Raw genomic sequence first — 21,082 nt, forward strand, 5'->3', positions numbered from 1 at the left:
AGAAATCGGTGCCTATGCATAGAAAGCTCAAAGTTTCACCAAATGCACGATCAGCTCAGTTTTACTGTGTGAAGATTCAAGGCATAGTTCTCTTTCTGTAAAAAACGAGAGCAAAAAAGCCGTCATTAGTGCCTTCCTTAAGGTTAGACCTGTTTGGCCACTTTCTATCAGCTTGAGAATCGCTGCCTTCTTTTCTGGCATTATGATCAAGTACTTGGTGCCACTTTGTGGCGGTGGAAGAACAGATGGGGCCATGACGTCCAAGCCATCGTAGTCCGAAAGCATAGGGTGTCCCAAGCGAACCTTCTGTTGTAAAATGAGCCAGAGAAATCGGTGCCTATGCATAGAAAGCTCAAAGTTTCACCAAATGCACGAGCAGCTCAGTTTTACTGTGTGAAGATTCAAGGCATAGTTCTCTTTCTGTAAAAAACGAGAGCAAAAAAGCCGTCATTAGTGCCTTCCTTAAGGTTAGACCTCCGCTTGCCTTTGGCCACTTTCTATCAGCTTAAGAATCGCTGCCTTCTTTTCTAGCATTATGATCAAGTACTTGGTGCCACTTTGTGGCGGTGGAAGAACAGTTGGGGCCATGACGTCCAAGCCATCGTAGTCCGAAAGCATAGGGTGTCCCAAGCGAACCTTCTGTTGTAAAATGAGCCAGAGAAATCGGTGCCTATGCATAGAAAGCTCAAAGTTTCACCAAATGCACGATCAGCTCAGTTTTACTGTGTGGAGATTCAAGGCATAGTTCTCTTTCTGTAAACAACGAGAGCAAAAAAGCCGTCATTAGTGCCTTCCTTAAGGTTAGACCTCCGTTTGTGTTTGGCCACTTTCTATCAGCTTGAGAATCGCTGCCTTCTTTTCTGGCATTATGATCAAGTACTTGGTGCCACTTTGTGGCGGTGGAAGAACAGATGGGGCCATGACGTCCAAGCCATCGTAGTCCGATAGCATAGGGTGTCCCAAGCGAACCTTCTGTTGTAAAAGGAGCCAGAGAAATCGGTGCCTATGCATAGAAAGCTCAAAGTTTCACCAAATGCACGAGCAGCTCAGTTTTACTGTGTGAAGATTCAAGGCATAGTTCTCTTTCTGTAAAAAACGAGAGCAAAAAAGCCGTCATTAGTGCCTTCCTTAAGGTTAGACCTCCGCTTGCGTTTGGCCACTTTCTATCAGCTTAAGAATCGCTGCCTTCTTTTCTAGCATTATGATCAAGTACTTGGTGCCACTTTGTGGCAGTGGAAGAACAGATGGGGCCATGATGTCCAAGCCATCGTAGTCTGAAAACATAGGGTGTCCCAAGCGAACCTTCTGTTGTAAAATGAGCCAGAGAAATCGGTGCCTATGCATAGAAAGCTTAAAGTTTCACCAAATGCACGAGCAGCTCAGTTTTACTGTGTGAAGATTCAAGGCATAGTTTTCTTTCTGTAAAAAACGAGAGCAAAAAAGCCGTCATTAGTGCCTTCCTTAAGGTTAGACCTCCGCTTGCGTTTGGCCACTTTCTATCAGCTTAAGAATCGCTGCCTTCTTTTCTAGCATTATGATCAAGTACTTGGTGCCACTTTGTGGCGGTGGAAGAACAGATGGGGCCTTGACGTCCAAGCCATCGTAGTCCGAAAACATAGGGTGTCCCAAGCGAACCTTCTGTTGTAAAATGGGCCAGAGAAATCTGTGCCTATGCATAGAAAGCTCGAAGTTTCACCAAATGCACGAGCAGCTCAGTTTTACTGTGTAAAGATTCAAGGCATAGTTCTCTTTCTGTAAAAAACGAGAGCAAAAAACTGGCCAAAGTCAAGTTTGAGCATGTCCGCCGACGACAGTCTTCTGCTCTTTGCACCTGCAGGGAGATGGTGCCACAGGTTTATTTGGTGGTCTGCAAACGCGCCCAACCTTGACTTTGGCAAGTTTTTTGCTCTCGTTTCTTAGAGGAAGGGAATTGTGCCCTAAAATTTCCCAAGGTAAGACCGACCTGTTCAGTGCACATTCTGTGAAAGGTTGAGCTCCGGATGATTACGCTAAAGAGTTCAACGATTTTTATGTGTCTTCTGACCCTTCGTCTGTGGTGTGCATAGACATGTATGCATGCATAAACTACAGTAATCAGGTGTGAGAGAGATTGTGTAAAAGACGTAAATAAAATTTGGACTGTTTGTTTGTCTTCAGCGGGTCGTTTACCTTCGCAATTTTTCCCTCCGATAATCACCGTTTTAGTGGTTGCACGAAAGAATTAACTGAAAAGCACTGGTATTCTAGAAATAAATAAACAGAGATAAACATCTGCCAATTTTTTTTCACAAATAAACACCGGGAAGTAAACACCCTTCTTATGGGTAATGTCAACTGGCATGTGGAGCGATTGGCTAGCCAGTAATCAACTGGTCACTGATTACAAGTTACAGATGTGTTGCCAACTGATGATTGGCACTTGCGGGTGATTTGCCAACTGGTGATTCACACTTAGGGCAGTTGACCAACCACTCGGGGGAATGATGGGCACTTGTGTGTGATTGACCAACCATCGATTGGCACTCGGCCGGGACCGATGGGCGCTTGTGGGTAATTGACCAAGCATCGATTGGCACTCAGGGTATCGATGGGCACTTGCGGGTGATTTGGCTAAGCATCAATTGGCACTCAGGGAATTGATGGGCGCTTGCGGGTGATTGTCCAACCATCGATTGGCACTCGGGGTATTGATGGGTGTTTGCGGGTGATTGACTAGCCATCGATTGGCACTCGGGGATTGATGGGCGCTTGCGGGTAATTGACCAACCATTGATTGGCACTTGGGTATTGATGGGCAATTGCGGGTGATTTGACTAAGCATCGATTGGCACTCGGGGATTGAAGGGTATTTGCGGGTGTTCGTTGATTGGCACTCGGGAGGTTGACGGGCACTTGCGGGTGTGCAGCGGGCGGGCCTCGGAGACCCCCGACAGCCCCCAGGTGGAGAGCCCCCTGAGCCTGGCGGAGAACTGCTTCCGGGAGGTGATGGGCCGCGCCACGTACGGCCACATTGCCTCGGTCATCAAGCCTGTGCTCAAGCACCTCGATAACCACCGGCTCTGGGTGCCCAACACCTTTGCCATCTACACCTTCAAGATCATTATGTACTCCATCCAGGCAGGCATCCCTTCTTTTTCGCTCTTTGACTTTGACTCTTGCCACTGAATAAGCTACATCTCAGACCAGTGTTGCCAAGTCAAAAATGAAAACCCAGCAATACATACGGGTCCTTGAAAGCCGTTGAATTTGAAAACTGCATTTTCCAGACCTTGAAAGCCCTGGAATTTTTAGCGGCGCTTGAAAACCCTCGAATTTCCAAATGATGGAAAGTTTTGTTGGTTGCAATAATGAAATTGTTTAAATGTAATTATTTTTTATGTACGTAATTATCTTTTAAAACAAAAAGGGCAAAATTTTAATTTTTTTTATTTCTACATATTTCTACATATCAACATAATTTGCTATGATTCTCCTACTTTAATTCTTTTACTTTCGTCCTTTTTGTCTTTTGTATAAGTTCTATCCCTTCTTTCTTTTCTTAGTTTTCTAATAAAACCTCACTTCCGAATATAGGGCTGCCCTGTCTACTTCATGTCCGTGTCTGCCCCCGCGCTTTATAATTTCAACATTTCTCACCGTGACAGCGCACGGGATGAGACTTGGCATCAAGAGCATTTCTGTCTCCAACGTGGAATCTTACGAAATTGTTCTCGTTGCGGCGAGCTAACTCGCAATACTGGAAGTTGCGAGGACGAAAGACCGGCGGTGACAGGAAAAAATGCGATGCTAAAGCGGCGATAAATTCGGCCGTCATTACAGCGCCGATTGAGCGCTGCGCCGCAGGTGCGAGGTGGCCTCTAAGAGCACGAGACCAGGTGCCGAAGAGGCAACTCGGGCGTCCGGTGAACGTTTTGCAGGCCCAGTACTCGTACGCAGTGATCCAGATGCTGATGAACCACCTGGACGAGAAGTACCGGCTGGAGACGTCGGCGTTGACCCAGGAGGACGGGGGCGAGCGCCTGTCCCGGGGCCCCAAGGTGCGCATGGGCATCGTCAACGTGCTCTTCCACCTGGTGAACATAGCGGCCGGGGAGAGCGTGGGGCCCTCGGTGCTCGAGGTCTTCCACTCCCTGCTCAACCACCTCAGGCACTCCATCGACATGCACAGGTAGGCGGGCAGGTGGACCACGCCACCGGTCGTCCTCGGGCTACGGGCAACTGCGGCGCGAGCGTCCGTGATTTAGTAAAGTATGTTGCCGGGTTGTCAGCACCTCAATAATTTCAGCGCCGCATTTTCTCGTCGTCTCTTTGGTCCAGGCTTTTTGGGTCTAGCATCCACCCCTGCCTATGAGGCGGTGGCAGTGACAATATACCGGTCCAGCATAACTCGCAAGGGCGACTGTGCCAGTCAGAGTGATGTAGCGAAGCTCGTGACGCCTCTCCGCAGGAGGAACGCGACAGCAGGTTGTCACATACTTTGCTTCGCCGCTTCGATTGGCTCACACAGCCCACGGTGTTCTTTATTTGCCATGCTGGAGCGGAGTATGGAACTGTCGCCAGTGTTGTGGCGATCCGAGCAAATGCCCAGTTTTGGCACGAGGTGGAAACCTTGCGATGTTGCGGTTCGAAACATGCGAGAGCGAGAACCTTCTCGGCCGCTAATTAAGTGGGCATTATCGACCACTGAAAAATTCTTTACTCACTTGCGAGCATACGATTGGACAGTATTTAGGCGAGAACTTCTTACCAACACGCAAATGGCAAGAGAGGGCATGCAGCCTTCGACGAGTTTGTCCCAAGGGGGGATCGGTGGTCGAGTGCGTTGGCGCACCACAGGTCGGAGTGCGTGGAGCGAAAGCTCGCGCTGCATAGCCTAGGGTTCCTGGGTTCAATGCCCACCCCTGCCCGTTTCGATCTGGATGAGCATCGTACTGGCTTGCGGTCATGTTTCCCTGCTGTGTGGTGCATGTTAAAGACCCTAGGCTAACGGTTTTACTGCACTGGCTAAATTTCTCACTTGCAGCGTAAACCAGTGTTGCTGTATCTCAAGAGGCAGAGACCAACCTTGCACCATAAAAACACGAAAGTCAAAAATATTTCTTTTTTTGTGTTTGTCTTAAATGGTTACTAAAGAGAATACAGGAATCGTCTGTCCTCGGTCATAACTGATTGTATAGCCTTTAAAGGGCAACTCCGCTCAATTCCGAAGATTTCGGGATGATGAGTGACTTTGCATTAAAATGCACCAGTAAAAGCACTACGTCATTTGCTTCTCAAAAAATAGTATATATATTGTTAAATCTAATTTTAAACACAGCAGAAATTGAACCTGAAACTTCAGCTTCGTTCAGCAACATTGGCCTCGGGCCGCTAAGAACATGACCATCACGTGATACAAGATGTCACGTGATCCTCTATACAACGATGAAAGGGATTGGGGCAGTGTGTGCCAGGCGCAAGTGTTATCTGCACCACGTTCTTCACCATGTTTTGGTGTGTATGACATTGGACGACGTCTGCACATCGGCAGCATAAGTTTGTGCACATACTGTCCGTAGTGTGGACGAAACTTCGAGAGACAATAATCACAAATGGTGAAACGACGACGATGGTGGTTTTGATGCGTGAGACTGCGGTAACGGCAAGACCACGGCGAGACGGCCGGACGGCTCCTAAGAAGCGCCCTGCACAGGCGCATCACACCCATCACGTGGACACCGCTGAGCACCAAGAGAAAACGTTGCTGACATCACTTATTACACTTGCCCGGAGAAGTAAAAACAAGCAAGAGGGGCAATGGTGACGACATTTAGCTCAATGTTGGCTACGCCCAGGCTTTAGCCTTGACTGCGCTGTTGGTTGCGCCTCAATTTGCCCACTCGAGTCAGCCGATTCCGGCAACTTGGCGAGTCGTGAAGTTTGCCTAACCGTTTAAGAAACATTTAGACAGAACTAGGTCGTAATATTTTATATCTGATCTTCCTAGACGATACGGAAGAGGACTGCAATGTTTTTCGAAAAACAAAAATGAAGTGAAGTTGCCCTTGAGGCATCCTAAAAATAAAAAAAATTACAATCGCGCGACGCCGTTTTTTTTATTTAAAATATGATGAAAGGTCGGGACACACCCCTTTCGGAGTGGATTTTAACCACTCAGAAAAGGCAGGGCACACCCCAGCAGCTGTCTCGGTGCTGTGACGACGGGCGCTTATTGGCGAATTGGAAGCCGCCTCAGTCGCAAAATGCCTTTTTGAGAGAGGCGACTTGCGATTGGCTGACGAGCGCCTGTCATCACCGCCCTGACACCGCTGCTCGTGTATACCCCGCGTTTCCTGAGCGGAAAAACTGCCTTTCATTGCGTTTTACAGTGGAACTGTTAAGGGCTAGTTTCTCCAGGATTGTGTCCGCCAGCCAAATAAATGTTGACTCATCACTTCGTACAGCTACCGCCATCTGTGAGCAACAGCGGCAACCAGACACTTGGTTGCCGCCGTCGCTCATGGATGGTGGCAACCTTTCTTCAGAGGAAGAAGAACGGGAGCACAACGAGCGGCGGTGTGCGCAGCGGCACGAATGGTTCTGCAACCACCGTGAGGCCGTTATCGGCTTAGTTCTACTGCGTCGAGCGCTTCAGATTCCCTTGCAATAGGAGAGCAGATTCCTTGCCTGGAAATCCACTGCTGAAAACAGAAGCTACAGCTCCGCTGCTCTTCCTTCTTCACCGGGCTGGAAAGGCTGAAAGTTTTTTAATAGGAAGATCAGTGTGACATGATTGTAATTTTTGGATTTTTAGGATGCTTACGGCCCATAGAATCAGTTATGATCAAGAACAGATGATCGCAGAATCCTCTTTTGTGTCCCTTTAAGTGGTTTTTATTCGTTGAAGGGTTTCAGCTTGTGCAAAGCAACAGAACAACTTGAGGTTTTAAAAAAGAAAGCACTGCTCCTCAATTTCTTACAGCTTAAAACATCAGCTGATAATTATTTCGGTTCGCACCCGATATTACTTTGTCGAGGCAATCGGTTTGTAGCAGACGACCACCTATTTGCTTGGTTCTTTTAGCAGATGGCTGGTAGGTGAAAAGACTGTGACAAGCAGTTTTTCGTCTACAAGCCAGGCAGGCTAGCTAGTGGTAGCTAATCATGTCATTTAACACCTGAGACTGGTGCAGAAAAAAACAAAAACACTTTTTGTGGAAGAACAGACACAGAAGGGAATGTCTCTTCCCTTCACTCCCTTCTGTGTCTGTTCCTTCGATTAAAAGTTTCCTTTTCTGCACCATAGTCTTGGGTGTTAAACGACATGATTGGCTCATAGGTGTTCGCTCGTTTTATTTTTGTCTACAGCTAGCACCTTGTGGCAGATGAGCTTGCATTCTTTGATCTTGTTAGGAGACACACCATCTGCGAATGATTTGTAAGTTCGCTTCGTGAGAGTGAATTTAGACCTCGCGGTGACCAAAATGAAACTCCGGGCACCTTCATTACGTCTGCCCTACTTGATGCATAGTCTTTTCCTCCCCTGCGATCAGCACCAGTGAGGAGGAGCTGGAGGACGAGCACCAGTTCCAGGAGGCGGTGATCGGCACCCTGGGCGAATTTGCCAACAACCTGCCAGACTACCAGAAGATTGAGATCATGATGTTCATCCTGGGCAAGGTGCCCCAGAGCCAGGAAGCAGAGTCATCCGACCCCCGCCAGAGGAACTCGGAGGTGCTGCTGCAGCACATCCTGCTCAAGTCACTGCTCACCGTGAGTGCACTTCGTGATGAGGAGGGGTCTCTCGGGGGCTCAGCTTACGCCTGATGAGGCTTCGCTAGGCCGACGTCTCGACCTCCCGCAAAGATTCGGTTAGGATGGTGGTTGCGGGTTTCGAAAGTTTCAACGTTCTTGACTGGGCAGATGATTGTGAATTAAAAGTAAGCACTAACGTGACAAAGGCAGCTGTAAAACAGAATGTACAGTGTGTTGCTTTGCAGTGATATTGTACGGAGGAACTTGGTACGCATTTTTTGTCAGTTTTCAACATTATCATACATAGCTTCTCAGGAAGAAAGCTCTGCCAAAGCTAGTGCTGCAGTGGGAAAGGAAAGCAAAATTTGCGTCTTTTGCAGTCACGCTCCAGCTCTGACGCTGGCATCTTCTATCTGCCTTTTTTTTTTTTATGCAAATACTTTTTCTCCTCACCCTCTTCTCACTCTTTAACTTTATGTGCAAGCACATTTGTTCATCACACCTCAGATTACAAGGCCATAGGGTTGAATGTTTTACATAACCTATTGGAGGTCAGTACGGGGCACAGATAGGAAACAAATGCTGCGTTGCAGGTGGGGCAGAAGTACCGGACGGTGCAGCTGGGCCAGGCGTTCCCGGCCTCGTTCCTGCACTCGCTGCTGCGCATGTCCCTGGCGGCGGACCCCAGCGTGCGGCTGGTGGTGCAGAGCATCCTGCACACGCTGCTGGATCGCCACGGCAACCTGGACCAGCTGCGCAGCATGCCCAGCTGCGAGGGCCCCCTGGGGGACCTGCGCCTGGAGAAGTGCTCCCGTCAGGACACGGTGTTCATGCGCAAGCACGGCCCGGACATCCTGTACCATGTGTACGAGAATGCCCAGCTGGCCAACAATGGGCCGGCCAATTTCCAGGCCCTCTTCACCACCCTGGCCCTGCTCTGCGTCGAGCTGGGCAGCGAGGACGTGCTCATCGACCTGCTCCGCCTCATGTTTGCCATCCAGGTCGGTTTTGCAAGGACCCCACGACAGGGCTTGTACCACATTTTCCTGAATGTATTGTGAAGATTATGTGTTTTACAGTATAATCTGCACCTAGTGCATAGCCTGCAGGAGCAAATATCGGTTAGAAAAGGAAAACGTTTTTTTAGCGAAGCTGTTATGTGCGAAGGTCTGGAAAACAATGCGTCCATGGATGTTAACAAGAAACCTTCAGCCTTTCCACTCTGGTGAAGACAAAAGAGCAGCGGAGCTGTAGCTTCTGTTCTCGGCGGTGCCTTTCCAGGCGAGCAATCTGCTCTTCTGGAATCTGAGGGTATCTGAAGTGCTCGACGCCCTCACAGCGGTTGCGGAACAATTCGCGTTGCTGTACACATCATCGCCGATTCCGTTCCCTCTCTTCTTCCTCCGAAGAAATGTTTCCGCCATCTAAGAGCGACGCAGCAACCAGTTGTCTGGTTGCCGAGGCTGGAAAGGTTGCCGCAATCTACGAGCGACGGCGGCAAGCAGACAACCGGCGAACACAGCACTCTGGACCGCCATCTGTGAGCAACGGCGGCAGGCAGAGTGTTGTGTCGACGTTTGTTTGGTACCAGACACGATCCTGGGGAAACTAGCCCTTAACAGCTCCGCTGTAAAACTCCTGTTTAAATGGCGCTCCTTTGTTCCGATTGGTTGTGGCAAGTATAAGTAAAAAGAGAGCAGGGTGTCGAACCGGAACCGAACCGAACCGAAAACCGGAACCGAACCGGTATTTTTTCCGGAACTGAACCCGAACCCGAATTGTTATATTGTTATCGCGTTGAACCCGAACCGGAACTGAACCGGAAAAAAAATAATGGTTACCGGCTCATGTCAAAACGGTTCGGCCACGCGCTGTTGAAAATGAATGTGCTATCAATGCCATTTGTTTTTTAAGTGCCGTCAACTGACACACACCTCGCTTACATATTTTTCTTCTCCACTCAGTCTTAGGAATATAAACGCTGCATCCATGAATCTTGACAAACGCTCTGCATCCATGAATCTTGACATAGGAACCAGTATTGCGCTGGTCGCGGCTTGCACGGAAGAAAAATAATTAAAAGGCTGTGCAAAAAAAAAAAAAAAAAAATTCGTCACGGGATTTTGTTTTTCTACAATCTCGTAAATCCTAAATGCTGCTGTGTGCTCATTTCATAACACATTTCTAGAATGCGCGAGTTCTTAAAGCTTGCTTCCATCGGAATGAGAAAAGAAAAGGCTGTGGAGTTTGATAATAATGCATCCGGTTTCGTATAGGCAGTTAGAAGCTAACATATTTGTGAGACAGCGAACTCTTCTATATTAATATTTATCTTATTTGTCCATCTGGCGTTGCGTTCGGTGAAGTGTTTTTCATATTCCGTATCTTGTTTAATTAAAACTTCTTTAAGGGTCTAATTTGAGTTACCGAAGGCTAGTTCAAATAAAGAAAGCTGTATTTTCTCCCCACTGTTCCTTCAGTTGCTTACACGCCGAGGTGGCGGGATAGTTAGCGAGTTCTACTTGTAAGTGGGTTTGTAAGGAGGTCGCGGATTTTACAGCTACTGCGTCGGACCCAATTAGATGAAGTCCGAATGCGTAAATGTCGGTGAGGTAACCTTTGAGTGCACATAAAAAAACCATTCCTGGTAGAAATCCCTGCGCCTTACACTACGATGTATCCCGTTTCGTATGTGCTGATTTCAGATGTTTTATTTGTAATTTATTTTGATGTTGCAATTTGTCATTTATAATTTCCGAACCGGTTCGCGAACCGGATCAGCGCCCCGAACCGGTTCGCGAACCGGTTCGCGGATCGAATTAATCGAACCGGAACTGAACCGGAACAAAATAAATTTACCTGAACCTGAACCGTAACCGAACCCATATTTTTTTCGGTTCGACACACTGAAAGAGAGGGCAACCCGTGTGAGTCCACCTTTGTTGGCATTATTAGATAGTGATCCCTTGTTATCATCTAAGGTCACCGACTCAGCTAAGAGTGCGCTGTGACGAGGCTGAGGGCAGAATGCGCCGATCTAACCTTCTTTTCTTTTGCTTCCACCGTGGTGATAGATAGACTTGGGCTCAATCGGATAAAAACTGTCCTCGAGGTGTGCCTCGAAAAATTGGATGTAGAACTTGCCCATAAGTGACAAAAAGGCAATAATCACTTTAGTCACTAATAATTAAATAAAGACAATTAAACCACGAAGTCGTGTCTTCATTGCAGTCACATGTAAATGGTCTAGATGGAAAGTTGCAAGATTGTGGTAAAGATAGCAGCTTTGCTGGTCCTCCATCTTCATGTGAAATGGATGGGCTGTACAACCTTTTGTTTTTTAGGTAGTTTGCACTTCTTGCCTAGTTTACACCCAGTGCATAGTCTGCACCTGGCCCCTAGTTCACAGATAAAAAGTTATACAAAGTATAGCTTGACAGATCCCGGCTTTATTTAATGACGGAAGCTGGTATCGTATGTAAATCACCATTAATATTCTCTGTCGTTCACAGAATCCATTGTGTCCCATTATAATGAACTATCCATAAAGTACAAATCTTCAATAGTCTGCACGTGTTGATAGTCTGCACCGCCTAAAACCTAAACTTTTAAACACGCATAGTCCGCCGACTTGTTTTTCCAGAAAATACGGAACTCAAAGCCAACTATTCTGCGCTATGTTGTCGAGGCAAGCATGGCTTCTACGGTGCTCTAGCACCGCAGCCCCACACTGCTGCGCGGGCATAAGGCTTCATCTTGCATCTCATTTGCGCACACTCCCTCGTGAAAGAGGGAGTGTGCAGTCGTGCAAGCTGATTTGAAAGTGTTGGAGCACTGCAGGAGCTATATCACCTCCACAAGTTGGCACGAAACACTTGATGCCGTGTAGACAATGCATTTCTGACTGACGTGTTTAGCGTCCTATCCCACCCATGCATCCAAAGTGGTCCCCTTGCAGCAGCAAATTATGTTGCGAAAGGGAACATGAGTGTTGCTGACGACAGTGACATTTGCGTTTGCACATGGGCGGTATGGACAGTAGAGACACCACTTGTGGGCATGCTGCAGGTGTCATGCTGACAGAGCTGGGGCTCAGGGTAACTTTGTTAGAGTGCCAGTTGGTTTAACACCTTTTTAAATGAGTTGTCCACTGGCGAGAGGTCCACATCGTGACACTGTTAGCGCAAACACGACATTGGCGCGTTTTCGCATTCTAAATAGTATTAGCGAGCACAAAATTTTATCGCTTACATTATAGAACTGAATGAGCTCTTTCCATAGCAATAATAACTTGGATGACATCCCTTAGTTTCAAAGAGAAAAACTGGAAAAACTGGCGATCGCTTGTTCGCGTTAACAGTGTTGCGCTCTGTTTAAGATATCAGTACGTACACGATTGAGTAAAATTTGTCCGTGTCATGTTATTTTTTTTTTTGCATCTCGTTTGGTTTGTATTTACAACCAGCACACATCCCGTTTAAGTGTTAAGCCTGGCCCTGCAAAATCTTCCTCAGTGGAACTGTGATTGGCAGTCTGGTGCTGGAGCGTGTTTGTGCACAGCAGCTTGGCGCTTGTGAAGGCATTGTCAAACGTTTAGGGGCGAAGCTCCTTAGGGGCTTTGCTTGTCCGTCCGGCGTCCGTGATCACATCGATCTTGCTGGCGCTCGTGAGCTCACGTGCTCACATGGTCACGTGCTCGTGTAGGGCAAAAAAAAAAAAAAAAAATGTTTGCGCAGTTGACAGGATTCAAACTTATGCGGGGAGACCCCAATGGATTTCCAGCCCATCGCCTTAACCACTCGGCCACGACTACGGGACGAGTAGGGGGCTCTGAGATGTGGTATTAACTCAAGAGCTGGGGTTGTCATGGATGAAAGGTTGCATGTAGCCGCTCAACGTCTATACAGGAGAGGGCGCTGCGGTCAAATGCATATATAACCACGTTCCATACCACACATTCTCTTTCTGACATGGATGAAAACGAACGAAAGGCTTGGGATGCTGCGTCTCAGCGTTTACGCAGACAAGCACCACCAAAGCTTCGCCCCAATCAACATCATTCACCACGTGGAGATGCGGTCATTTTTTGATCTTTAAGAACATCAGTCATTTTTGTACGTCTAAGGAAGCGCTCTGATCTTGGCCTCGATGCAACAAATCGGTGCAATGCAGTGCAAAGCAGTAATGTTCATGCTAGGGAACAGTTGGCTCAGAGTAATGCATCAATGGGTGGCTCCCATCTGCTAGGACAGTGCCTTAGCTGGACGGGCAGGAACTGTTAAGGAAATTTTGGAGGGAACCCCCGGGGGTGAACCCAGTTTGAGAACTCGTGCTACGCTATCTGTCTCGAGCGTGTATCGATCGAAACCCTGGGTCTTTTACCGAGGCATGCTGGACTTACATTGGTAGGTCTGGACCACAAACCCCCTCCCCAGCCTCCGTCCTAACGCTCCTCTTATTGTGTGTAGGAGCTTCCCACGACCGGGGGTGCCAGCCTGAGTACTGCCCAGGTGGCTTCCCTGCACGGCCTGGTGGCGGCCTTCCTCTTCCTGGCGGCCCAGCTGACGTCCATCCCGTCGCTCAATGCACACGTCAACGAGGTGGGTCCCTCTTCCCCTTCTTCACCTGGGCAGTCGTTTGTGTGGCCCCGTGCATGCCCAGGTGTGGCTGTCACCGTGTCGACGCTCGTGCCATAAGATCACCTGATAACCGGTGCTGTCGTGGGCTTGGTGGGGAACTCACTCGGCCCAGAAGTGTCGGGGAATGGCCTGGGAACCAACATATATGGAGATAAGTCTACGAGTTTCTGAATGGTTATCAGTTCTGCAGTCACATCCCTCAAGGTACAGTATAGACCACTTACAACGTAACCGCTTATAGTGCAGGACCGGGTATAACGTGGCTTATTTAAACCACCGGTTCGCCTCCCATAGAACTCCATGTAATTACATACCGCTTAAAATGCAGGCGCGCGAAGGGAAATACCGGTTATGGTGCGGTTTCTGGAACAGCCCGCCGACCGCGCCGACTTAAGGTCCAGGCGAGCACGCTTCCCTGTGCGACACTAGATAACGGCACGAGCCGCAAGCGGCACTCGCAGGGCAAGAAAGTTGCTCGAAGCGGGGAGAAGCGAAGAGAGAAGCTTCAGTTGCCATAGCGACGGAGGGACGCACGCACGTGTCGCTCACGTGCGTGCGTCCCTCCGCTGCGTTGGTTGGAAACAACCGCAACGACAGACCAATCGCAGGTCGAGGAGAAGTGTTCGCGTGCGTTGCATGCCGGTCGCGGGCCGGCTGCTTCTATCCGCAAACATGGCGTCGGTTGTGATCATCGACGTCGACGGCGTGGTCGAAGCTCATCGTTCCGCGTAAAAGCGCTATCCTTGATTGTCAATTTTCGTTGTGTGCCGCTATGATAACCTAGCACATACTAGAAGGGAAGATCCACCTACTTGTCGTGCGGCGATGTTGTGGCGGCACTCTCAAGACGGCAGAAACGCCCGTGTCGTCGTGCTTGTTTACTTCGACTACAGTAGTGCTTTCTAAGCATTTGTGTTTTCGAACGTCGCCCGTATTTCTTATTTGGAGCATTTCATGCCTGTGCTCAAGTTGAAGGTAGTACTGGCACGTACCGTATAAAGGATGCGAATTTTCACGCGTTTTTTTCGTTGGAGAAAAGTGATTAGGGTTAGCAATCCTGAACGCTCGCAACGTCTGTCCGCAACCAGCGACGCCATTAAAAGGCTGCACCAGGCAAAAGTCGCTCATTTCTTTCAAAATGTGTGACACACTTGAAAGAGAAGTATACTAGTCTGGTGAAATAAAGACTTTCCTCGAACTAAGCTTTATTTTTCATCTAATATAAAATAAATTGTTTTACAAAGGTAAGTTGTCTGATGGTATGTATTTTGGCCTGAACAATTTATGTTTTGGTTATAGCGCGGTACCACTTATAGTGCGAATTTTCGCGACTCCCGCGACATACGTTATATGCGGTCTACACTATAGCTTGCTGGGTGATCATAACATAATTTAATTTCGCAAAAAAAAAAAAAAGTTAAGTATTTTTTTTTGGTAGGGGTCACACTTTACAATTATAGACTAGTTCAGGTGCCCCCCAACTATAGCGGATAAATGCTTCCCGCTAAATTTAGCGAGGCAATCAAATTGTTGCAGAACTATGCGACATTTCAGGTTTTCTCGCTAAATTTGGAATTTAGCGAGTGAAACTGAGTGGTGACAGTGACCTATTGTGCAAAGGCATTCGAGCCTTGCACTGAAGTCACACTAGCTGCCATCGTGGTGACCTTGCTGCCGGATGCGTACCCCTTGCAGTTCGTTGCAGTACGCATTTCGAACCATCAGACTTTTGTTATATGAAACCGTGATGCTTGACGTTTCACGAGGCACCATAAAATAATCTCTTTTGAGGGTTCTCACGAGATTTGTTGCCTACGAAATTTGTTTTACGACTCTATGACTGTTTGATGTTCCCTCAAGGAGCATAAACCTTCTGTTTCATAATTTGGAGGAACCATGAAGCTTCTTGTTTCACGATCCTGGTTCAGTCTCTTTGGCCCACACTAGAGACGCTACAAAGCCACACTTTGAGCATCGGCCCCTTTTTCTCCCATTGTTTTGTTGCCGCCCCGACGGCCATTAGCGCTGGCTGCTTAAGGGCGCCACCATTTTGGCGCTTAGAGCTGTACGAACATCATTTGCGACGGCTATCATTCTGAAATGTGACATTTTGAAGGGTACATACGGTTTGGGAGATAGTAGTGGCATTGCTTTCCTCTGTCGGGAACTGCTTTGGCGGGTAGGATGAGGGAAAACACTGGCATCTTCCATCAGGCACGTTGGTAAAAGCTGGTGACAAATGGCAACATTTATTTTATGCTTCAAATGTAGTTGAAGTGCCTTGGGTCTAAACCTGTGGTTCTTAGTCACTGATGTTTTGGGGACATCTTCTGGATCAGCCAAAGAGTGGGGTCTTTGGGGTGGGAGGGGGGAGGGGGTGCTGGATGATTACAAGAACAGAGGGGTAAAGGAAGAAAACTAGATGCGTGCAAACCAACTTTGAGGCTTTGAAACAGAGTCACCAACCCTACTCACTTGGTGCACATGGTTTGGCGTGTATAGCTTCGTGAGTCATCCAGCATGAATAAAAGAAAACAAAGTTTTGCTTGGCTTGACCGAAGGGTGAGGGCTCCGGGGATCCCCGAAAAGTCAGCAGAGAACCGCTGCTCCAAAGCGTAGCTTAATTAGAGAGCGTCCCACACTGTGGTTGTTTGGATTGTTTTTGGCACGCTCCGCGAGCCAAGCTGGCGGAACCTTGCGTGACACAGGTGCTGAAGGTGCGCCGGGAGCGTGCCCCGCACCTGCTGCCCCAGCCGGGCCGGCCCGCCTCCCCGTCGGGCACGGTGCCGGAGGCGGCCCTGTTCGACCGGGCGGCCGTGGGCGAGGCCCTGCGCAGCACCGGCCACGACACCTCCAAGCTCTTCACACAGTTCTCGCACCGCTACTCAACCACAGGTACGGCCGGGGAAAGCAGGAAAACAGATTTTGTTTTACTGCGATGGTTGTTACGGGCTCTTCCTCGTAGTTTTTGTCGTTTTTCATTTGTAGTCGGCGTAGTAGGGCATCCGTCGTCGACGTTGCGAAATCCTCGAAAAAGGTGGCCCGCCTACTGTGGGAATCAAACCTTGGTCCGCCGCTTCCAAACCAGAGGCATTACCACGGAGCTGTGTCGTGGCGTTAATAACCCTCTTTATGCTTAGAGTTTTTGTGGTACCCAGTGCTCACTGCACGCGCGCTCTCGAAAAAAAGAAAATAGCCGATAACAAAATGCCGTCGTAGCATCGTCAATGCTAAGAGCTCTTGCCGGTAGACACACTTTTGCGTGCTCCAGTACAAAAAAGAAACAAATCCGTTCAGAACGAAATTTTCAGATGTCCATTCTATTCCAAATGCTTCTGTTCACGCACACCAACAGTGCAAGAACACGACGCCGATGCCCAACGACTTTGCCGTGACGTGCCGCAGCTATCGCTGGGACTCTATTGGGGACGAACACGGGGTTGGCAATTTTGTTTAGTGGCGTGCACCGTCTGGGGCTTTTTTCGCGAACTGCAAATGAAGGGCAGCCCAAGCTGCCTCCACCTGTCGAAACACATTGGCATCGTGCTGTTGTATTGGTTTTCGTCACTTTTTATGCCCCATAGGTCGATACTCGAAAAAGTCTCATAGAAAAAGATGATGTACATGCAAAGATGGGTGCCGAATACGTGGGCTCTACGGGAGGGTATGTGGATGCGTCGAGGCTCGTTGGAGAGAGGTTCATTTCTCTGTGAGTGGGCAGAAACTTGCAAATATGTGTTGCTGCTTTATGGCACGCTATGTTTGAGCCGTGTGTTCTTGGGACCCGAAGACGGATTTTTCAGTGGTTCAAGAATTGCAAATGTGTCGATGGTAGATCGAGACATTAACCTTATACGGAGTGCACGTTTGTCCGCATCTTTTGCGGGGGTTGCAGTGATGTCAGAATGCCGAGCTTTGATTGGCTTTGATTGAAGGAGAGTGGGTAGACGTCGTGGCAGCTTGCTTCGAGGCCTGTCCACTCTCCTTCAATCGGAGCCAATGGGAGCTTGGTGTTGTTCTGACATTGCCACAACCCCCGCAAACGAAGTGGACAAACTTGCTCTCTGCATTGCTTTTTTTCTTAGAGCACGCAGAAGGTCAATATTCGCTATGATATCACACCAGTCAAATGGGTGTTTTATGGACAGAGTCCATGCATTTTCCGCAGAGGATACTGGCGCTAATAATTTATATTAACGGCGTTGAAGGAGGGCAGCGTGTGATGAGCCACCGACAATTTGACACAGAGAGGCTGTCTGCACAGAAATTTTTAGGCACGTGGATGCTATGTTGAGAATCCCAGCAGAGAAAAATTTTCCATGCCCATTGTTATCAGTGGTTCACTATTCACTGGGTTTCTTTCAGAAACGGCAGGCTCCTGACAGATTTACAAAAAAAAAACAAATGCAGATGGCAATTAAAAAAAAATCTTGCATTGTCTGCAAGATTTTTTGCTGCAATTTAATATTTCCATCATCACACTGATTGTTTTTGGCTGTGCTCCCTCACCGAATTGAATGGTGAATTCGGGTAGCTAAGCTTTGGGTGTTGGATGGATGCCGGGTGGTCATCTTGGCAGTGCAGGGGTACCACTGAATTCAGGATGCTGTACTTAGCTCGTCCCAGTGCACCTTCCCCGGGGGTGCCTTCTGATTGGGCGCAATGTGCAGGGGAGCCCACGGTGACAAGGAGCGTGAGCGACCTCAACTCCAACAACGTCGAGGTGGCCAGCGTCAATTCCTCACCGGGATTTGTCAGGGTAAGCCTGGAGAGATGAACGTTTGGAATAAGCACAGAAAAAATGACGGGACCAACAAGCTAGACGGTACAAAATGCACTCGCAATTGAAATTTGTTGGAAACTTATTGATGGAGACATACTGTATTATGGTAATGCACCCCCGATTCTAACGTGCACCGGTTCCCGGAACCAAATAGAAGATTTTAATTTTGCCCCCGATTCTATACGAGTATTCACATCGGTTAAAAATCCCTCCCCTTGCTCCCTGGAATGTGCATCACGTGAGAACTGAGTCACACTTCTGCGCGGAAGCGCGCCGACGTGGACGTCCAAACGGGATGGGGGAAGCTTTTGCTTGGGCTGCACAAACGCTCCCCGCCTTGGCGTGGAGATCTCTTTGCCCATAACGGAATAAAACGGCGCAAAAGATACAAGGGAAGAGACTAACTGGATGTTTCTGTCTTTTGCACTGTTTTATCCCATTATGTGCAACGATTACCAAGTAGCCCAGCTATCAACTTTATTGGAACAAAGTACCGCAATTGGCGGTACTTTGTTCGCGTGTCTGGCAAATTTACAGATCAAGAATCTCGAAATGTAACTGGCAGAGGCAACGCTACAAGGAATAGGGTGACTTGCTACGTAGTGTATCATCCCATGGAGCACTTATCTCGGCCGCTAAGGGCTCCAAGTGTCCACTCGTTACGTTCACTATGGTACGCCATGGAACAGCAGCCATTTCAGCTTTTCCTACTGTGGGCGATGATTGAACAAAGCAGGAACTAACGGGACATATATGGATGAACTAACGCTACGCCGCTATTTTCTAATGGCAATGACAGTGGGACTGTCGCGGGTTTCGGTTTCATATCCGATTTTAAGACGCGTGCCATTTGTAGCCGTATTTTTTTGTAAAGAAGGTGCACGTTGGAATCGGGTAGGTACAGTACCTGCCGAAGCTCAGCAGGGCACTGGTCGCACGGTAACGTCAAATTTGTCGCGCGGACGTTTGGTCAGAGGGAAGTTATTCCGCCTTGCAATGGGGCAACTTCCGTCGTCGCCACGGGGGGTCTAATTGGGCTCTTTAACTTGTGTCGTGCAGTGGACTGCACAAATGTATGCTAGTCCTAATGAAACCAGCTGAAGTTGGATCTGAATTTATGATTCTCGTGGGTCGTAAATTCATCTTATCCGAGAATAAGATGTCCGAAGGATTTCCAATGCAGGTACTGCGTGAAGGGGCTCTTGCATCAGCCCCTCCTAGATCGCACAGCCACAGCAGTGGAGTGTCTATCACAAGTGCACGCACCATTTGTGGTGCAGTGACTGGCATGTACCTCCGACCGGCATGTTTAGCGTCTTGTCTCTCCCACCAATCGGAAGTTGTCCCGAAGTTGCGTCAAGTCGTGGGAGTCAGCGTGTCACACTGTCGGATATCAACATCCCGGCAGACGGTCGCGGAAATTCTGGCAAAAAGCACGGTTGCATGGGAGCGTCGCCGTCTTCGCGGCGTCCTGTTTTCCGGCTGCCGAAGCTTGCGTGAACTGCCGAGCTAGGGAGTGACTCGCAGCAGAACAGGCGTCTGCTCGATCCACCTCCACCACTGTGCTGTGGCAGGATCGTGGCAGGCAACGGCACGACGCCTTTGCGACGTCGTAGGGTGGAAATGAGGACGCGATAAACGAATCGGTCGGGGACACTTTTGAGGCGCCGTAGTCGTGGGCCCTGGGCAGGAACGGAAAAGGAAGAGCCCTTGTGCGTGTGCCACCCGCAGAAGCACCCAGAGGAGGAGATCACGGTGGAGTCCCTGAAGAAGCTGATGCAGGAACCGCCACCGAGCCAAGAGGCCCAGGAGGAGCGGCGGCTGGCCGTGCTGGACCGCTTCCGCCACACCCCCTTTGCCGAGCTGCTCTCGTGCCCATCCGGGCCACCCCAGGTAAGTCCGTGCCCTCCCCTCTCACACCCGCGGTGGACATGTTCCTCCGAGACGGCGGCGTAAGAAGCACTAGGGCTGCGCGAATATTCAAATTTCTGAATATACCAATCTCACCAGCTCGTTTAACTACACCACTGCTGCCGCGATGCATCGAGGGAACTTAGTCTTTCTGCACATGCGACAAAATTGCTGGAGCTCTGCGCCTGCAGAGCATGAGACATCTGGGGCACTGCCACCTGCCTCTTGCGAACTAAAGTTATGGTGACCTCACACATGACCGTAATGCTTGGTGAGACCAGTGTATTGTAGTTTAGTGTAATTCACTATTCGATATTCACCTCTAGATGAACTGCAATATTTAAGGCTGGTCCACACTAGGGTGCCTTCATGTGCACTTCGCATAGAGTGATGCCAACTCCCTGTTTTCCTTTCCCACACCCTCTTCCACCGCCATTTTGTTCCTCTCATTGTTTCCCCGTGCGCCGGAAAGTGGCCTTTGTTTCCATCGGTAATCCCATCCAAGGGGGAGAACGCTAATCCTCCCTCCGTGGTTTCCACAACGCTGCTCCGATCTTGTGAGATAAGGTGCTTGTTTCCGGGAGGGTTATAAGCCCCACGGATTATCGCCGAGGAACAAAATGGCTGCTGGTTTGTGGGCGAGAGGTATTACAAAGGGTGGCATCACCCTAGCAAGGCGCACATGAAGGCTTCCTAGTTCACATATTGCCATTTTCTTACGTAACGTTACATTACGAAAGCTTACGTACAAGTCACCGGGACGTGTGCTTCGAATTAAGCGTGGCTACCAGTTCAAGGAGATAGCCTGGCACGTGGCATTCAGGACACGTTTGTTTCGGTGACTTCTACGTAATGCAAGAAAACATAAAGAATTGGTGCCGTGCGATCGCAGTGGGTTAGCCCCGTTGAGTACACTTCTCGCCATCATTCGAGCACTGCGGGGGAGCAATACCCACGAAGCTTTGCTGGTATCGCTTCCCCACAGTGCAGGAGTGCTCAGAGAGAAGCGCGCTCA

The 21,082-nt window shown here is 48.9% G+C and overlaps 1 protein-coding gene across 3 annotated transcripts in view; it reads left to right on the forward strand.

Moving 5' to 3' along the window:
- LOC8026720 (protein EFR3 homolog B) overlaps positions 1-21,082 on the forward strand; it is a 70,421-nt gene that overhangs the window by 37,616 nt on the left and 11,723 nt on the right. For all 3 annotated transcript variants that reach the window (XM_029973357.4, XM_029973358.4, XM_029973356.4), the window contains exons 6-13: positions 2,907-3,117; positions 3,918-4,168; positions 7,533-7,752; positions 8,328-8,735; positions 13,203-13,334; positions 16,082-16,268; positions 18,044-18,132; positions 19,888-20,049. In XM_029973357.4, coding sequence (XP_029829217.3) covers positions 2,907-3,117; positions 3,918-4,168; positions 7,533-7,752; positions 8,328-8,735; positions 13,203-13,334; positions 16,082-16,268; positions 18,044-18,132; positions 19,888-20,049 — 1,660 coding nt within the window. The remainder of the gene's footprint in view (positions 1-2,906; positions 3,118-3,917; positions 4,169-7,532; positions 7,753-8,327; positions 8,736-13,202; positions 13,335-16,081; positions 16,269-18,043; positions 18,133-19,887; positions 20,050-21,082) is intronic.

The sequence above is a fragment of the Ixodes scapularis genome, unplaced genomic scaffold, assembly GCF_016920785.2.
Source record: "Ixodes scapularis isolate PalLabHiFi unplaced genomic scaffold, ASM1692078v2 PGA_scaffold8__174_contigs__length_109621045, whole genome shotgun sequence".
Taxonomy (NCBI): domain Eukaryota; kingdom Metazoa; phylum Arthropoda; class Arachnida; order Ixodida; family Ixodidae; genus Ixodes; species Ixodes scapularis.